The sequence below is a fragment of the Lepeophtheirus salmonis genome, chromosome 6, assembly GCF_016086655.4.
Source record: "Lepeophtheirus salmonis chromosome 6, UVic_Lsal_1.4, whole genome shotgun sequence".
In the NCBI taxonomy this organism is placed as follows: domain Eukaryota; kingdom Metazoa; phylum Arthropoda; class Copepoda; order Siphonostomatoida; family Caligidae; genus Lepeophtheirus; species Lepeophtheirus salmonis.
Window position 1 is genome coordinate 12,650,471 of NC_052136.2, and position 21,189 is coordinate 12,671,659.

The window sequence follows — 21,189 nt, forward strand, 5'->3', positions numbered from 1 at the left end:
CCGCCATTTAATGGAGCTTTAATATCTGCGAATTTAAATCATATTCGTCATTTATATGAAAATTTCTTTCGAGTGAAGCATGCGCACAAATTAACTGAACAAATAATTAATCCACGAACCAATGAGCGACCTAATGTCAAACTTGCTGATTCCTTCTTTCATGAATCCACTATATCTGATGTGAGGAAGTATGAAAATATGAATTTAAAATGGGAGAAACGGCAAACTTTTTGTTCTAGATAAGAGCTCTGGTGTAGCATAAATGAGGAAAATAAATTCGAAGCCCATCGTTTGAAAGATAATAGAAGGACAGTTGTTGATTTTAGGGACTATGAAGCCCTCATTTTCTTAGAACAATTTCTCAACTGGATTTGTGAATGGGGTAACATAAATAAATTAGGTTTAAGCAAGGAAACTTTTTACACTCTGAAACATTCGTTGGCTAGTGTGGTTGAAATTTCAATATATTTATTAAAATTCAAAAGAATGGATTATGTTCTTCTAGGAAAGATTAATTCTGATCCTATCCAAGCTCGCTTCTCAAAATATCGCCAGCTTGGAGGAGCAAATGATTATATTTCAATAAAGCAATTCTTAGAAGCTGAAAAATAAAAATATTTTTGAATATTTTTCACTTTCTAAAATGTCTATAAAAGATTAAAATGTTCTTCTGTTAATGCTCAAGATCCGGATCAATTTGCACAAATTGTGAATCAAGCCCCTCTGAATATTGACATCAACGACACTATTTTCCACAATATTAAAAGAGTTGTCTTATATACATCCGGATATATAGCAAGGTCCATTATTAAAGTTGCAAAATACGAAGAATGTCATAAGTTACTAAAGTCCAGTGATTTGCCACCAATTTTTGATCTATCAAATGAAGAGAGTTATTTAGTAGAGCTCAACCATTTAAAGAAAAATTTTTAAACATGAATAATAGAAGTGGATTAGTTTCACCTTCTCATATAGTATATCTATCTTGTGTCTTTGCTGTTAAAACTATATATGGAAATTATGAATGATGATGAAACAAGGGCATTATTTTTTTTCTTTGCGTGAATATATATCTTATTCGAATCCAAGACCAAACAGAGTTTAGTTCCATACTAACAATTGTATGTGATGATAGTCATTCCTTTGTAGATTTTTTTCGTCATATATCAAAAAAGTTATTTAATGTAATGATGAAAATTTTTATATCTATAATTAATGACTCAATATATTCCAGTAAAAAGCAAAAAGACATATTTATAGGGAAAAATTGTCCTTCATCCAAAAAAAAATTCTAAATTATCTTTCAGTAACTTATAGTGGTAATACTAACATATTAATTGATTTGTCATTTCATGCCTATTTTTGTAAAATATATTTATATTCAAAAGCGTACCTATTCACAAGTAATTTTTAAGACAACCAGTAGAGTTGAGAGATAAGCTCGAATGAAGTTGAGAGTCTTTAGACACGTGAGTTAATTAGCTTCAATTTATTAGTTTTATTAAAATTTTAACTTTTTCTACGAGCTCTAGTCGAGTTAAGAGTCTTTTACAATCAAATCATAAATTTCGTTTTTCTACTCCAAATCGAGTCCTCGTGGAGTTTGAAGTCTTCACTTCACTTCTATCTATTGAATGTAACTAAACAAAACAGCACGCACTTTTAATAGGTTGTTTGAGCCATTCAAGTCCTTTAGTAAAAGATGTCTTTGTGACACATAGACCATAGCGTGTCACATAGCCCATGGGCTATGGGATATAGCAAAGAGATAAAAATATAGAGTGCTAAACATGGTAATAAACATTGAGTGCTTACTTGAGGAAAAAATTGAAGGGAGAGACAGCAGATGAATACAAACAACAAAAGGATCCTTGACCATTTTGTTTGTTTCCAATCTTGGCAAAAGCTTTAGAAGCACTGAATTTTTAGGACATCTGAAAATAGATGGTTATGATATATATGGAATATTAAATTAAGTAACAACTAACAATCATGCCAAAACATTAGATTATTTTATAAAGTTATGAAATAAAGCTTATTTTCACATAATTGTGGTTCAGTTCACATTTCTTCCATAATTTACTAGCGAGATCGTGCTCTAGGGATCTACAAAAAGCCGGTGTTCTTGAAGAAAAATAATTGAATGCAATGTAACAGTCATACGAATAAAAAAATGAGAATGCATCAAGTTCCAATAATATCCAGTACGATAAACTTACCTAACTCCTTTTGTAAAAGTTGGTAGGGTATTTTATCACTAATTATTAATTTATCAAGATTTTAAGAAAGATTATTGATAACTCAAAGGATAATGTTGACATAATAATTGAATAATTTGATCATTATGTTTTTTCATTGTTCATCAGCTGAACGCTTCAATAAATTGTCCTCGTCATTCTAATGAGTAAGCACTCTATACTTTATATCTCTATGGCTCATAGAAAATATCTTTTTAACACAATATATAATAATAAAATCGTGGTGTACAATTTCATTGTGACAAAAAAATGATGGTGGGTAATATAAATAATTGTGAAGAAACATCATTGTAAGCAATATAATTGTGAGTAATTTCATTGGAAGACAAAATAAGCTATTATCCTGTGCAATTTATTTATCATGTATTCGGACGAGAATACTATTCAATTATGAAGAAACATGCCATGAAATACCCAATTTCATATCCCAAAATAATCCACGGCCACAAGTTATTTAAGCGAACTGCTGGGTCCTAAGTAGGACAAATTCCACAGTCGCAATTTATCTGAGCATCCAACAAGGACTTACACTTCTTACTCCTGAGCAAAATCTCCTTTTTGCTCTCTATCATTCACGAGCACATTCACTGATTATTAATTTATACTTTGATGTTCCGTTCTCAAGAATTAAATAACAATGATAATAGTTTTACAAAATAAAAAAAAATCTACTAGAAAATGTTTCTCCCTCTTTCTAGGGCATATTTTATACACCTCTGAACATTTGACATTGCATTGCAGTAGGGACTCATATAATCTCTAAAGAAATTCAAAGAATGTTGTGTTAAATTTTGGTGTCAAACCAGTTCGGGATAATTGGCCCCAAATTATAAGTGTTTGAACTATACCCAATCTCCCCCCCCTTGCAAAGATGTTGTTATCTCAATAATACAAAAATAATAATTCCATAAATATGTCAGTAATAGGTAATTTCGTATAAAAACAATTTCGTATAAATATATGAGGAAACGGGGGATAGATTTTATGAATTGTCATATTAAACCCCGAATTTTGGGGGTGTTTTCGAGTGCTGGCAATACTTTAGTAACTACTAAGAGCCCCTTACAACCCCCCAATCGTACCCCGAATGTTGGGGGTGTGTTTTGCAGTACTGCCGGGTCCCAAAACGGTATACAACCCACCATTGATACATGAAGAAACTACTAAGAGCCCCCCTCCATCCCCCAATTGTACCCCAAATGTTGGGGGTATTTTCGGGTACCGCCAGGTCCCAAAACGTAATACAACCCGCCAATGGTACTTGAAAAAACTAGGAAGAGTCCTTTATAACACTTCCCCCATAATACATCGAATGTTGGGCGTGTTTTCGGGTACCGCCAGGTACCAAAACGGGATGCAACCACCACTGATACTTGAAAAAACAACTAAGATCCCTTCACTAGCCCTAATTGTACCTCAAACATATAGTAAATTATAATTTTAAGCCAATAAGAACCTGAAAACACCACCAAACATTCGGGGTACAAATGAGGTGATTCTGAGGGGCTCTTCATTGTTTTTCAAGGATGCACGTTAAGTTCCATCCGTTTTGGAGCCTGGTGGTACCCAAAATACCACCAAACATTCGGGGTAAAATTGGGAGGTTGTAAAGGGCTCTTAATTGTTTTTTAAAGTTTTGGCGGTAAGTTGCATCCCGTTTTGATACCCCGCCATTACCCGAAAATTCCCAACATTCGGGGTACAATTGGGGGGTTGTTAGGAGCTCTTAGTAGTTACTTAATTATCGATGGTACCCAAAAGCACCTCCAATATTCGTGATACAAAATAACAATTCATAAAGTCTATTAAAGTTTCCTCATAAAAGCATACAAAATTGTTTTATACGAAATGTACTTATATGGGAATGTTTTATACGAATTGTCCTTATACGAATATGTTAGTTGTTGTTAGTCTATTAACCATTTTATAACGAGTCGTTACCTTTATCTACTTCACAACCTTTCCTCCTAATAGAAACAGAATCCCCCCCACCGCCAAAAAAAAAAGTCAGTTTGTAGCAGTTAGCTAATTCTTCCAATAATGGAATTATTAATTGTTAGGAAATGTTTGTAGCTTAACAAGAATTCAACCAATCAACAATCAGAACGCTACTAATGGTAAAAGATGCAGAAAAGTCGACAGCTGACAACAAAATATGTAGTAAATTTCCGTGTAAGTGAAATTACGCTCGTGCTAATGTTAAATGAATAATAATTCCACAACTGGTAAGAATTGGCTAATTACATACAAACAGATGTCGGTTAATATATGCAGAATTGCAGAAAGTATGAACTGCCAACATGCAACAAAAAAAAACGAGCATGGTAACACAGACAATTTGAATAACGTTTGGGAGTAGAGCAGCTTAACTTTCTTGACGTTTTATTATATTAGCTGCAAGTAGTTGAGAGAGGAATAAAAAAACAAAAAAAAACCGTAACTTGCAAGAATATATGAAGGAAGGAATTACTCAAACGTCGATCATCAATTTTACTATGTGTCCAACAAGGACTTACAATTATAACTCCACAAGAAATCCTCAGTGTGAATCTTTCTCATTCATGAACACACGCACTGTATACTTACTTAGATTATTCCTCCTCAAGAATGAAAAAATAATGATAACAGCTTTGAAATTAAAAAACAAAAACACTCTTTAGACTGCCAACTAGTATCACATTCGTCTGAAGTCATTTTTTTAAAACAATTCTAGATCAAATATCACTCAGAATTACTATGGTGAGAATTAAATGTTCTGAGAATATTTATTGGTACACATAACATTATATCAAATTACCCCAACCATTGATATTATACTCTACGCAATAAGACAAAGCATGAACGAAATTTAATATTTATTATCATTAATAATGGTCACAATATAATTTGTAATAATAATGTATATTCTTTGCGCACAAAAAAATAAATAATAGTAGGTTAAGGAGATCAAAAAACATGGTTTGGGGGATAGAGGGGGGTGTTCATAAAAAGTTCTAAAAACCAACTTTTTATAATTAATTGTATATATGACGTATGTAATCGTTATTTGAAAATTTCCATAAATCATCAAGGATAATTGAAAGTAATTGAGTAGTCATATCATCATCATTATTATATAATTAATCAATTATAATTGCCATCAAAAAGAACCACCACTGATGATTATTTCTCCGACATCCACCACTCAAGACAAAATAATCATAATTATTAATTATGCAAAACAAGTACAAATCAGAAAATGAATATTATGATCTATGAAATAAAAATATATAATTATGTCAATTTTTGTCGAGTGTGTACCTGTATATCTAGGTAATAATTAATTAATAAACGATTGTTTCTTTTTTTTCTTGTAAAAAAAAAAAAAAAATTAAATCTTTATATTTAATTAATATTAATAATGCTTAAATGACTACAATGGAGTCAAACAACAAAAAAAAAAAAAATATTTATTTATTTTACAAAATACAATTTATAGGAACTACATTGTGGTAATTAACTATTATTGTTGCTCTTCCTTGAAATATGTATACAGTATATCAAGTTAACAATGCAATATCTCATATTCACAAATTTAATTAATTTTAAATGATAATTAATTAATGGGTTATTGTGTGTGTCTGTACAATCTCTCTCTTTCTTTTCCTCTCTCCTCATCAATTGCATGTATGTAACTCAACCTTACATAGAAATAATATAGTAGAAATTCTTCTAATAATATATTTTATAAATTTGTATTTAATTATGTATTAATTATAATGTTTAATTGCGGGGGCTTCACTAATAAGTCATCCTGCTTTGCACCCAGTGTAATTATTTATTTCCTTTTGTAATTGATCAATTGATTGAGATTTTAAGTAATATATGGTGAGACTGGCCAATCGAGAAGGTTATTTATTAAGGGTTAAAAACAAATTAATTATAATTATGTCTTTTGAGGGGGGGGGGGGGAGAAAAGCACAAATTAGTGAAGGAGGGGATAATATTTTTTCTACTACTATAATAACTTCTATCTAACTAACGAACAGAAAGGTGCATGAAAAAAAAAAACCAAACGATTCTGACAAAACAACACAGAAACTTTCTGCACAAAACACACACAGATGATAATTAATTATTAATAATAATGTACAAATTGATAGGAAATTTGATTAGTAATAACAATAATTAATTCAATGATAAGTATTTTTGCTCTTCGGCCTAAGGTAGCAATGAATAGGGGAGTCATGATATGGATTCCGTTTCAATTTAAAATAATTATAAGAGTTCCAATCCGAGGTAAAAATGGTTTGAGTTTTTTGTTTTAATTAACACAAATTAATGGATATTGTGAATATATGACGGGTAATAGAAGATATGGAGATGCGGGAGGGAATTGTATGTTGTAAGAGTCAATGATTATAATCCAATAGAACGAGTACAACGACAAAATGGGATTTGTACAACAAAACTGAAAAGAGTAACTGTTTCAAATGATGAATTCATGTTATTTAAAAAACTCGGTAACGAAAAGAAAAGAGATAAGAGGAGAAATGAAGGGGGATGTCCATGGCACTGCGTTTAATTTTTTTATTAAATAGTTCAAAAAGCTGATTTACCATAATAATAATATATTGTCTTTTGAGAGATGATGACATAGGACTTTTGATGCTTCTTTCTATAAATGTGGAGAGGGGTTGGTTTTTACGACTGATGTTTATATTTTATTATGTATTTACGAGTATCTTATATTCTTATTGTAGGTAGTTCATAGTTAAGTAAGTATATGCTAAGTCTTTAGTTTTTTAGTTCTGAAATTTCGGAGTCTGTTTGATGTTGTTGATGAATTCGTTGAGAAGTTTGACCATGGTCCGCCAATTGATATGGAGGAGAATCTTCATCATCCTCTTCCTCATCATAGGGTCTAATTTCATCTTCATGCGCACGTCCATTCATATATGTGGGTTGAGGTATATGATGATAGCGACCATCATTACGAATCAGCTGAAGAGGCAGACCGCTATTTCCTCCTCTTTTATCTTCATCCTCTGAAAGATGCTGACGAGGAGACGGCCTACGATTCCGGCGAAGAACCCAGTTGGATATAGGGTCAAAGATTCGGTGAGGGTATATTCCTGACTTTAATTTCTTCCACTTTGATGTAGATGTGGAGGTTGAAGAAGGTTCTTCTCTTTGTTGTGGATAATTTGGGGGAGGAGGATAAAAAGTTCTGGAGACAGGAGTTCCACACGAACTGAATGAAGATCTCATGGGCACATTTGGTGGGAACTGAAATAGAAGAAAACTGAGAATAAGTACGGAAATTGTTCATTGATAGGATTGATACATACGTGGAGTTTGAAGCATAAAAATGGGGGATTAGGTCTTGTTGACAAAAGCAGGATGACATAACGATTTCAGACTCCGAGTTCCAGAACGGTTGATTGTCATTCTGGGTATATCTGATCAAACGAAGAGAGATATTCTAAAGCGGCGCGATAACAAAATTGATATTGGTCTTCGGTCTGAACCATAGCTGGTCGTTGAGTCCTTAAAGCTCGAACAGTTTGAAAGGTGTCTACAACTCCTTCGTACTGCAATCGCTCCAAAACTATACTTAAAGTAATGAAAACCCCTGTTCGGCCGACACCCGCACTGCAATGCACTGTGATGGGACCTTCTTGGCCAAATTGTTCTTTTGTCTTATGGACTTGTCCAATAAATTCAATGAAGCCATCTCCAGACTTTGGAACACCTTGCTCTGGCCAATCCGTAAATTGAAATTGTCTTACTGTACGAGATTGGCCATCGCGGGCGTCTGTGACTTTAAATTCACGTAACAGGTACTGAGGCATATTATACTCCGCAATTGGATCTACTACAAAAAATTGATAACGAGCTGAACGGTCATTGGGCCAATATTGAGCGCATTTTTCCTGAAAAGAAAGAAAAATAAATGAATAACTAGGGTCATACAAAAAGATAATGCGAAGGATTTATTACTCTGCCCATTTCTCGCTGTTTTGTCAGCATGACGACTATGGTTGAATTATGCTCCCAGAGCATACGCCAAAAGTCTTCAATAGTTTCGTTCAGAGGGCCCTGTGTAGCTATGTAAGCGTTTCGATATCTATAACCGTCGATATAGCTGGCATTAATATAATCTGACCCTTCCACACCTAAGGACACAAAATGACAATTAAAAGATGAATAAATTGAAGAATAGGTAGAGTCCCTCACCTCTGATGGGCTGAAGACAAACGCGAGAGGTTTCAAAGGGTAGGATATTAACTAATCTATTTTTAAATTTATTGACTGGTAGATTCGCACTCATAAAGCGAGCAGGCTCTGCTTTGACATTTGAGAGCTTCTTAAACTCCATTTCCATTCCCGTGACATTCTCCCCGGGCTCAGTTTGCATAAGAGTCTGTATATGATGATGGAGATTGCGAGCTGAGACCTCAGTATGTCCTGCCATAACAGCCTCAAGGAGAGCGTCGTGAATAAATACATACTGATCCTCCGTTTGAACCATGTAGTTCCTTTGAGCACGAAGACACGTTACATGACCATAGACATCAATCGTTTTTTCGTTCTTTATCCTCTCTAACATGGAGTCAATGACTATGAAGGCACCCGTTCTTCCAACTCCAGCAGAGCAATGGGTAATTACCGGACCTGCATCCATGGGATTCATACAGTTTATTCTCCTTAGGAAAAGGAGGAATGGAGCAGGGTGTTCGGGTACGCCATGATCTGGCCAGGCTGTATACTGAAATTGCTTCACCTCACGCCTATCCGTAAAACCCATCTTTTTATCATAATGAATAAAAAGTAGAAAAAAAGACATTCATTACTGGGATGAATGAAACATAAATGTAAACATACTTAAGAAGTAAGTAGTTTGTATATTAATATAATAATCAAATGATAATGGTTATAAAAGGTAGAGAGAGAGATGATGGTTACTTGGGATATAATTACCAATTGGGTCCGGAATGAATAAGGGTTTAGTAGTAGTATATAGATACATGTTATTTAAATAAGATTACATTAGGGTGGTTGTTTTTCCATTTTTTTTCCGAATTTCGATTACAGCTGGTTTGGAAAATTTGTCATATAGTCAGATAATAAACTATCCAAATTGCATTTCTCTACGATATCATCTTTAGGTAATACATCTTTGTCAAAGTTTGAAAGGAGACAAGAGTAATTTATTTCATAATAAAGATTAAAATACTGCATTAATCATTACTTTGTGTTAATTAACTAGGATACATATTATTCTAATCTATCAAAAATATTTTTAAAGTTTTTTCAAAAGCTACCTCCTTTGGAGTAAAAAGAGAGAAAATTTTGATCTTTCCCTTCTGAAAATGTACAAAAAAGAATGCGCGCTATACGCGGATCATCAAACTGTTTTTTTTCTTTTCTTTTTTTGTTCAATAAAACAATTTTAGGAAAAAAACTTTTTAACACTTTTTATAGGTTAAAAAAGTGCCAAAATTATTTTACGTAAAATAACTTGAAGTGTCTTCTTATTCTTTATATTTAATTAGTAAAAAGTCTTGCCTTTTTTCATAATTTGATCGAGATGTGCGATATAAGGATGAACTCGTAGGACAATGCGATTTTGCAAGCGTCATTATCATACCATATGAATACTTGCCCTAATCGAAATTCGAAAAAGGTCAAAAATCATAGTGGTCTATTGTACATATATGTATATATAGACTTTCCTGTTTGGGAGTAAATATTTTTTTCCCCTCCACAAACACCATTTTTTATAATTAGAATCCAAAAAATGATTTTAGCAAATTTTTAGTGCTCTCACCCCATTTTTTGCATAGTAAAGGCTCTTTACAAAAAAATGGAAATTATGAGTCGAAATTGTCTATTTTAATACTTCTGGGTCCGCCAAAAATATGATGCTATGAGTCACAAATTGTACGGTTGATATTTTAAAGTATTCACCTTATCAGATAAAAATATTGTTCATCCTATTTTTAATAATAAGATTTAATCAATGACTTGTTGTTTCCCTGTTTTATTATCAAGTATAACAATGCAAGATGTAGGATAGTTCATGGAGTTTTAAAGGACAACTTTTTTCTTCAAACTCCGATTGTCATCGAAAATGATACTACAACTATTTATGACACTCATAGAAATTCTATTTTTAATACCAGAAGTCTCATTTTCGCTTTGAAGCGATTTGCTCTAAAAATACGTGCCTTGCGGAAGGATTTGTGGCCTTAGACTTATTAGGTTTATTCTTAAATAGAGATAGAGTTTTGATTTTCACCTCTCTATTTTTTTTATTACTTGTTATAGTTCAGTGATGATTAGACGTTCCCATTACTTTGTAACTTTTTACATCATTTTTTAATGACTAGCAGAGTGTGCCTCCGCTCCAGTGCTGAATCTCTATTCAGAATATAAATCAAAGAATGAATGTAGGAAGAGACGGAGGGGAAAAATAACGTGAATAAATAGACCTGGAATAATCACGCAGAATCTTTATTTCCCCATGAGGAGAATATGAAAGAAATGATTGATTAAAAAAAAGAGTCAACGTCCATTCCTTCAAGAATAAATAAAAAGAAATTAAACAGCATGCGTGATTTTTCCGTGGTTCTGGAATTCCATGACTAGTAAAAATGATATTTCTTAAACAAAAAAAAAAGGAAGATTTAATCTTTCATAAAACAGGGAAACTCCGCAAATCATTGATCACATCTTAGTTAGACCTATTAAATAATTATAAAACACAAGGTGTACAATATTTTATCTGAGAAGTTAAATGATAAAAAATATAGTTTGAACAATTTTTGACTTATAGTCAGAGATTAGGATTTCTGTAAGAGCGTGAGGAGAAGTTGGGAGCAAAACATAAGGTACACTTGAATTAAGATCCTTGTTAGCATCACCTATCTGCTTAATACTTTTGGAGGGGGGAGAAAATGAATTACTGCTATAAAGAGAGAACCTTTTACATTAGTGTAGGAAAAGTATTATAATTATATTTAAATTCGTTTTATAATGCAATTTTAAATCAATTCACACCAAGGATAGGAGAGTAAACTTAGTTTTTTCTTTACACAGATCCATTCTTTAACTATAAATAAGTTCTTTGTAAAGAAAAAACTAAGTTTACTAGCCTAGCTTTGGTGTGAATTGATTTATAATTCCATTATAAAATTAATATATATGAATCCCTTCTTTACTTATAGTTAAAGAAGGGATCTGTGTAAAGAAAAAAACTATGTGTAGGGATTAGAAAAAGAAAAACGATTATTTTTTAATGCTCTTTCTTCTTTTTTGTTCATTTTTGTTGGATGTCTGTGTTCACATCTCTCTCCAAAAAAAGGATTTTCTCTAACCTTTGGTGTAAATTGATTTAAAAATCCATAATAAGATAAATATATGAATTTAATTACAATTACAATATTTTCCCTGTACTAATACTATTTTAAATGCAGAAGATTCTCTTCTTTATATCAGTAATTCAGGCAGCTGCTATTAACAAGGGTCTTCGTTCATGTCTCTATCTCCGGCTTTCTCTTCACGTTTTTACACAAAACCCATCTCTAGGTGTAATATTATCGTAAAATGTAACGTCTCACCACCAATTTTGGCGTGAGAGGTTACATACTTTCCTAAGTCAGTTTTTCGATTCTCCTTAACAGAAAATATATTTGTGCAAGGGGAAACAAATACTTACCCAAAGATGGGACAGTCTAATGTACATAGTAATATATGTTATGGTAGGTTGTATTAGCTATTTTACGATTAATAATAATTGTAATAATAATTATTATTCATAAAAACAAAGCAAAAAGCAAGAACGAAAACACAAAACACTCCATCAAATGTATTTCTTTTGTACATACATATGTATATTTCTCTAAGAAATAGAGAAATATATGTATGTACAAAATAAATACATAGAAAACAATTAATATTAGAACATATAAGAACATATTTTTGCGTGTTTCAAGTAGTTGCTTTTTCTTGAATTTCTATTTTATTAGGCGGAATAAATGAGCATTTACTTAGAGGAAGGGAGGGAAAGTATGTTTGTATAATATTGTATGTATTACTATTAAAAAAATCCGCCTTAATATTCGTACTAATCGATATTAATTTTGAGTAATAAAATACGGAAGAGGAGTGAATTCCAACCTCGAGTCATGCTCTAGCGATGTAGTGTGTGATTATATGTATATTATACAGCTTACATATGTAAAACGACAACGTGTATTAATCCCAAAGAGACGAAGTAAATAACATGCTAAGGAGGAGGAGAAGGAGGGGGGGGGGAACTTACATTATAAATAATAGAAGAAACTTAATGGAGACATAAAATGCGATATAACATTGTAGTAGGAACATTGATTAGGGGTTTTTGTTATATACTTTAATTCAAATTTTGATTAAGGCTCTCGCGGAAAAGTTTTTTAGGGACAATACTTAAGTACCGTGTTACCTAAAGACTCTAACTTATAAGAAAGAAGCGACAAACATGCCAATCAAAACAAAAAAACTTTCGCTTTGAATATTTATAGCTATGGTTGTAAATCATAAGCCTTTTTGTAGCGTGCATGTCTTTTATAATTTATAAATTTAATTCTCATTACTCTTTCATTCTTGAGAATATGATCTCTCAGTATAAAATGTAAGGCCATGAATGGCGGAGGGTAAGGCTTAGGAGTTATAAGTGTAAGTCAGTGTTTTGCCAACCTTCATTTTTTTCGGTCCCGTTCAGTCTTAGGACTGAACTTTGTACAGTAAGTACTGGAACTAATTAAAAGAAAAATAAATAAAGTTGACTGACGTTATCAAGGACCGAATTGAAAAAAAACACTTTTAGGTCTGATATGTAGTAGTGAACTAGATAGTTTGACAATTTAAATGATGTTTTGGAGGAGAAAAGATACACTTTAGTTTGTCATCTTCAAAAACGGGCGAGCTAAAAAACTATTATATTTTTATAATTTTTTTCATTTTTTTAGAGAAGATAAACGTCTCTCAAAATGGTTTTATGTAAAATAACGAATGACGTACACATAAGTCCTTTTCTGAACACATTCCAACAACTTTTGCGCAGTAGCCATAATCGAAATTCGAAAACAAATCACCCTGATGTATACAACATCTTATGCGTAAAAAATATTTGAACGTATTACTTGAAATATGTAAGAGTCACAAACCTGAATGTGAATAAGATACATAATATGTAGGACTCTCAGAGTGTTTCCAACAGATGAAAACGAAGAAAACACTGAATTCATAACTATGTATTTATGTTCAGAGAAAGAAAAGAAAGAGCGAACGAGCTAGCGAGAAATTTCACGCAGAAAGATTGTATGACTGAGTTGCAAATAATCACGAAAAGAAACGAAAAAGGGGAGGAAAGGTATAGCTTACATTCAAGGAACTCACTCGTTGGAGTTGAAATGTTCTAATAACATAAGTAGCTAGCTCTTGCGTATCCGTTAGAGTCACTGACATGACTCCGTAGCTTTCTGTTCCTCTTGTGGGCCAATACTGATCACATTTAAGACGAGCACGCTCTTCTAATTTAGTCAACATCACGATCGTAGAAGATCTTTGCTCCCAAACCATGCGCCAAAAGTCTGCGAATGTCTCTGGTAATGGACCCTGTTGAAAATAATTTTATATTATGGTTAGATATGAAGAATAACATTTATTTATGTATAGTGTACCTGAGTCGCAATATAAGCATTTTGCTTGCGATAGCCATCGCAGTAGTTCCCATTGATGTAGTCCGAGCCAGGCACACCATCTACAGGCTGAAGGACGACTCGTGAATGGTCATAGGCAATTACGTTTGCGTATCGATTCTTGGGTTTGTTGATTTCCATAGAGGAGTTATCCCATGTGAATTGCTGTCCAGGCTCTATACTCTCATACTCCTGAGAGAACTTAAGGTTGTCATTTCCTTTCAGATCATCGATTCTGAGTGCAAGTTCATTCACAGGTATGGGAGGATGAGAGATCATTCCAGGGGTTTGGAAATTGAGTCGTCTAAGCTCAACTGGGTCTGAAGGCGGGGGTGGAGGTGGATATGAAATCACTGCGCAATTATTGTTTCCTGCTGACTCGAAACCAGACATGAGAGGAGTCATGACTGCCCCTTGCTCTAATCCACCTACAAGGACATCGTCTCCTGCAAGGGCCTGCTTAGGATTCTGACGCCTTCTCCTTAGAACCACAATAAGTACTACAAGAAGAGCCAGGGCAATACCCGCAATGACGGGTCCAACGACCCAGATCATTGAGCTCGTGTCATGGTTGGGCATGCCTTTAGGGTTTTCTCCGTTATACATATCTCTTCCAGGTCTAGGACGTTGAGGAGGTGGACCTGGTGGCTCTTGAGTCATTCCTAATGAGAGTTCAGGTGAGAAGGGGCTCGAGGTGTAGAGATGTTTCTGAGGAGTGTCTACATAGGCCCTAACAAATATCTTGTACATTTTCTCTTCTTCCAACTTACGATTGATGAAGCCCTCATGATTTTCTCCGTTTCCAAGAACAAATGTGTATGGAATAGCCCTTTGAAGAAACTTGGCTGCTATATATGGTTCATCCTCATCTCCACGATTCTTATTTTTTCGCTTGGAGTTAGCTACTAAGTCAACAGTGTCATACTGATCCGGATACTTGACGGTAGAGGAATTGCTATTGGGAATGACAACTAAATAATAGTGAGAAATGGGTCCGTACTCCTCAGAGGCTTGAGGCAAAAATACGGTTAATTCTCCCTTATTTCTTTTACGGACTCCATAGAAATCAGGTTTGACCATGGGTTGTGGAGCTGCCATCTGGGTTGTAACAGTTATTTTAGCGGGAGGTCGGTATCTTCTATCTGGGGGAATTGCAGTGACATTCACATGATATGTAGTAAAAGGACTAAGATCCTTGATGACATATTCAGTGGTTTTAGGAGAAACTAGAATCGTAATGGTTGGGATTGTTGCGGATTGAGTGATACCTTGTGCATCTACAAATTCTTTGTAAGCATTATAAGATATTTTATAATTGATAGGAGTGAGGTGAATGGGTTGACCCCAGCTGAGAGTCATAGTATGAGTGGTAACATCTCGAGCTCTAAGATTGACCACAACATCCCGAGGGCGAACTTTGACGTTGATCCTTTGAGAGAGTCTCCCAAGTCCTTCGTGGGTTCTAGCAGCAACAGCAACTGCATATCGAGCATCACTTTCCAAATTGATTAGATCTGCTGATGTTACAAGGCCTACAGTTTTCCTTTGCCATTTGTCCAAGTCATCCACCTCTGTCATGGTATAAAATATTTCATAGCCAATCACTTTAGTTCGTAGAGGAACAGCCTCCCACCAGACCTCAATGGAAGAGCCTGAAGTGGCCATGGCTTGAACATTTAGAGGAGCACGTATTATATTCCTATCCGTTCGAAAAGAGACTTGAGTACTCCAAGGGCCATAACCTTTCCTAGTATTGGCTCTCACACTAAACTTGTACTCGGTATTATCCTCTAGATTAGCAAATACAGTTTTCCTCTCAGTGGTAGATCTAATTCTTTTTTCCTCTGGAGAGACAGCCTTCCAAAATTGAATGTCATACATGGTGATTTGCCCATTCCTGGACTCCTCAGGAGGAGCGTCATAAGATATTTCAATGACATCAGGGGTTTGAAATCTCGTCGTAATATTTTTAGGTGAATCCGTGGGTACTCCTTCAGGTGTCAAATAAGGCTTAATAGCCTCTTGACCCGACCCTACTTTATTGATACCTGCGATACGGAACTCATACTCGATCCCTTTCTCTAAATTGGAGATCTCTTGATGTTGAACATCTTTGTCTGTGATCAGGATTTCCGTGAGCTTAAAGCCCCTTCGTCCATAGCGAACACGATAACCCTTTAGTTCACCATAGGTCTTGACAGGCTTTGTCCATTCAATGTCCATAGTAATAGTTGGATCCTTCTTAATAAGTCTGAAAGGAAAAAGAAAGCATGATAGAATTAAGCTTCAAAATAGCATAAGTACAAATATTACTTGACGTCAATGTTGGGACGTGAAGGAACACCTCCAGGGGTTTTAACTTTAACAGGCTTGCTCCGCGTACCATCCCCTATGCGCGTCAATGCAGCTACTTGAATGACGTAGCGTGTATCTGGCTGGAGTCCAGTTACGTTAAACTCTGTTTCCTTTCCGTTACGTGTAATGAACCTTAGAGGCATAGTATAGTACTCAGATTCCTAATGGAGAGAGACAAGCCATTAATTATATAAATAGTTAAAAAATATATATACGAGTGCAAAAATGTATTTTAACCATTCTCTATATAGCTTTTGGCTGGGAATTGTGGTTTTTTTGCGAATAGATATTATATGTGCAAATGTTTTGTATGATTAATATCTTGTATATGTATAAGGATGCATTTATAAATATGACTCCTATATTATTTTTTTCTCGGCTACAATGCAAATAATAATGGCTATAGCAATATTTTTTGTTGCTACTATTAGTATTGTTATTATTCAAGGGGAATCATAAATAGATTAAACGCTATTAATTATTGTAGGCGTAAAACAAAGACTACAATACAGAGATACATATTAATATATATTTTAAAAGAAGGCATTTTCTTTTAGTATTGATATAATAAATATGTTTCATTAGATAAAATATGGAGAGAGACAGAAAGAAAAGGGTATTTAAATACTTATGAGGGGGGGGGGGGCTGAGTATCTTAAATTTTCTTTTATACAATTTAATTTTTTGTAAACAGCTGTGGATCTTCGAATTTTTTTTAAGAAATTCAATATTTTTGAATAGCTATGGAATTTTGATCCCCCTCCCCCTAAAAAAAATAATACATAATCATACGGACGCCCCTGTATAAAGACTATTAAACACAATGTTAAATGCCTAGGTAGCAATTTAATTACCAGTCTGAAAATTATTCACAAAACACGATTAATTAAAAAAAAAAATCTACAAAGAAATAAAATAGCTATTTCCATAATGATTAATTTGCTACGACTGATTTCCTAAGAAAATGACGGTCAACTTGAAATAATTGCTAATACATATATTCAGCGTATTTTAGCTTACTATTAAGTACAACGTTTGTCATTTTAATGCAACTATTCGTGAGTAATTATAAAAAAATATTAATTGACTAAAATAATTTTTAAGTAATTCCTGGGAGCCATAATAAAAATATATATATATAATAAATTCAATAAATATATTATTCTAAATTTGAGATGCGGAAATTATCATTAAATGAAACAGTTATCACTGTTATTCGGTACCCACGGTCAGATTTTAAAGTTATACTGAATAATATTTTCATTACTTTTTTGATTTAACAAATGAAACTACTTAAAATGTAAGCACATTTATAACAAACTGAAGAATATTAATTGCGTTTTTGCAATTACAAAAAAAAATAATAAATAAATCCATCTAAATCTTTCATTCTACAAAATAAATGCGCATAAAATGCTAATCAAGTATAACTTTATGAGGGGATATCCTGTCAACTGAATTTTATGGGTATTTTTTTTTACATATTCCTTTAATAGGTCATTTTAGTAGTAGCTTTCATAGTAAGTTTTACATTATAAAATAAGAACTATTCTGTTTGAAATTAAACTTTTACACGGTTTTGAATTTAATAGTAGGACAACAAAAAAAAAAAAAGAAGGAAATATTTGGATCTTTACAACTCACACCGTAAAACCACCTTATCGTATGATCTAATGTGACAAATAACACTGGCCAGCACAATTTTTCTTACACAGGGTTTATACATTAAATCTAACTCCATTTTGGCTGTTGATTCCAAATCTGTCATTAGTTTTTGCCTATAACATCAATTTTTTGAATAACGGGGTGATGAAAAAATACTATAACACATACCAAAAATCCTTAAATTACGAGAGAAAAATAATACATTATTATTATTTTTTATTTTTTCTATTTTATTTGCATATTGGCTGCTGATTTCAATGTGTCACTAGTTGTTGGTTATCACAAGAGGTTTTTGAAATATAGATTGATTAAAAGGTTTTATTTTATTTTTCAATACAAGACACAACAATCTAATTTTGTTTAAATATACAAAACTAAAAAAAAATACAAAATTTAAAAGTACTAACACATATTTGACAAAATTCAATATTATTACAAACACTGAATGTTATATCAAACTAGTAGATGCAGGAACAGTATATTTTTGTTTGTAGACAAACATATTAGTTCATTTTTGGGGTAAGTTTCCTTTTTGATGACGCCCTCTTATGTGAAGCATCCGAATGATCCCTCATCAAACTCCAGCAATAATCATACGTGAGTCCCAACGACCTTGATATCTGTCTTCCATGACTTTAATGTATTGGTGGAACCTCTCACCTTGTTCGTCGTTAAAATCTCCAAGGTTGTCTGGAAACGTGTCCAGGTGACCGTGTAAGTAGTGCAGTTTGATGCTCATTCTGCACCCAAGCTCTCGTAGACTAAGGAGAAGATCATCCCCAATCTCTTGGTAATTGTCGTTTTTCTTGTTCCCAAGAAAACCTTGCACCACATTAGTAATTCTACAGCGGGCATCCTCTCAATGAAATGTATGTCTCTGAGTAATGTTCTGATCTGGGGTCCGTCGAATATCCCAACCTTTTTCATCGCATCACTAAGACTTGGAAAGGTTGAACATATGTATTGAAAACAATCACCATTGTGATCTAAAGCTTTTACAAACTGCTTCATAATACCGAGTTTGATGTGCAATGGTAGAAAGATGATGTTTTTTCGATCAACTAGTGGTCCATTAATGACATTCTTCTCTCCAGGTGCCAGTGTATGCTTTGATGGGCATTCCATTCTAACCCAGTGATCCTTGTCGTCAGCTCTACTGTCCCAGTGGCAAAAGGAAACAAGTGTATTTTGTGTAACCTCCTTGTTGACCCAAAAAGGAAGTTCACCATTTTTAAATCCCCACAGATTTACCACTGGTGATGGAGGTATTTCAATCGTTCAAGTACTATTTTGATGTTTTCATACTCCTCCTTCATGGAGACTGAGCACCCAATAGGGATACATCCATATATGTTACAATTGTGAAGTAAAACATACTTTAAACTTCTTTTTGAGCTATCAATAAAGAGTCTCCATTCACTTGAATGATACGCAGATAATCCCATAGCCACAAGAAGCCCTACAATGTCACTACAGTATACAAAGTGATTGTCGGAATCAAAGAACTTCCTCAGTTCTTCATCTCTGTTACGATAAAATGTGACACTTGTGCCCTGAGCAAGCATGTTTCGCTCTTGCAGTCTGGAAGTCCACAACTCAATTGTGTAACTTGCATCTGTATCTTCTTCATCATCATCATCATCGACAGAAGTATGTGCTTCATCATCAATATCTGCTAACATGGTGAAAACAGGTACAGTTATTTCCTCCGAATTAGAAACTGGCCGTATTGCAGAGGAGATGCTAGAGTATGTCATGTATCGCTTGTTCTATTTATTGAATACTTTAACATTTACAAGGCAGAAGTAGCAATCATCTAGGTAGTTTGTTAGTTCTCTCCAAATCATTGGCACACCAAATTTGAGCTTAGCATTTTTTTTCCTTGAGACCAAGATCTCAGAGTTTTGAGACAAGTCGTGCATACTATGTGAGGTACCCATTTCTTGTTTTGTGCTTCAAGCGGTACTTTAAAATAAGTAAGGTACACACCCTTAACGAAGTGATTTATGTCCCGTCTTTGAGGTGATAAAGTGAAGCATCCACAGATATAGCAGAATATATCTGGGTCGCTACAGCAGTTTCTTATCCATGAGGATGTAGACATGGCTAGCTTATACACTTATACATATGTGTTCTGATTTCGTAAACAGCTATGATGGTGATTTAAAAAATATTTAATATATAATCTCCAACGTTTACTAAATCCAAAGGAGAGCAACACAAGAAATAATATCCAATGAGAGTTTTACTGATATAGATTGGACTAAATAAAGGATATATTTATTGCTAAAGGAAAAGCTGGCACACATTGAGATATATATTAAAACACGTTAAGTACTCGAGTCAAAGTGAGAGAAAGATATATACATAACAGGAACACGTGGTATCATTATAGGCTTTTTTATGTAAACATCCACAAATATTAAGTATCAGATATCACAAAAACTTGATGTGATATTACAAATCTAAGCATATATTCGAAATTAGCAGCCCAAATTCTATATGAATCCGTTGTCAAAGTCCATACAAGGAAAAAAATTAAATTTTGTTGACCAGTGTAATGAACAAATGTTAACATTAATTTTAAATAAAAGGGCGTAAAAAAAGGAGCACGGAACGCTTTAGAGACTAAAGTACACTCTGGATGTTCTTGTCATATTAATTTATTTTTCTGAAGCTGTTAATATTATTCTTTAATTCTTGATAGGAGAACTTCACAAAATTGAGTAACTACGTGTAAGTCTGCTGTTGAAAAACGAAAAGTAACATGGATGATTTCTTAGACAATTATTTTCTATACTTTTTAATCAAATTATCTGTTAATTAACGCCTAATATCCCCGGGGAATGCCGGGTACTACAGCTAATATAAAATGAAAAATAATGAATGTAACTTTAGATAAGGTTTAACAATGAGCGAGGATTTGTAGCTAAAGGTCAGCCACAGAAGGATTAAGAGACTAACGTACTCACGACGTCATAATATTAAATAAAAACTTCTCATGCTATTATTATTATTCTTAGAATATCTAAGTATAAGATCATGAATGGCAACTCATTCATGAGAGTCTTCTATATTATTAATGTAAAATGTGTCTGTTCGTCGACGCCTAATAATTCACTCTCCTATATTATGAAATACATATATAGAAAATATGAATACCATATATATATATATCATTTTCT

At 33.5% G+C, this 21,189-nt stretch overlaps 1 protein-coding gene across 20 annotated transcripts in view; it reads right to left on the reverse strand.

Moving 5' to 3' along the window:
- Window positions 1-5,098: 5,098 nt before the first annotated feature.
- The window catches only part of Lar (tyrosine-protein phosphatase Lar), a 455,460-nt gene continuing 439,369 nt past the window's right edge, over window positions 5,099-21,189 (reverse strand). For 14 of the 20 annotated variants that reach the window (XM_071889555.1, XM_071889562.1, XM_071889557.1 and 11 more), the window contains 7 exons: window positions 16,298-16,500; window positions 13,967-16,235; window positions 13,668-13,901; window positions 8,478-9,048; window positions 8,241-8,416; window positions 7,589-8,173; window positions 5,099-7,526 (listed from right to left, as the gene is read on the reverse strand). In XM_071889555.1, the coding sequence (XP_071745656.1) occupies window positions 7,685-8,173; window positions 8,241-8,416; window positions 8,478-9,048; window positions 13,668-13,901; window positions 13,967-16,235; window positions 16,298-16,500 (3,942 nt within the window). In that variant the 3' untranslated portion in view covers window positions 5,099-7,526; window positions 7,589-7,684. The remainder of the gene's footprint in view (window positions 7,527-7,588; window positions 8,174-8,240; window positions 8,417-8,477; window positions 9,049-13,667; window positions 13,902-13,966; window positions 16,236-16,297; window positions 16,501-21,189) is intronic. The other 6 variants (XM_040715869.2, XM_040715868.2, XM_040715867.2 and 3 more) reach the window with 3 other exon arrangements.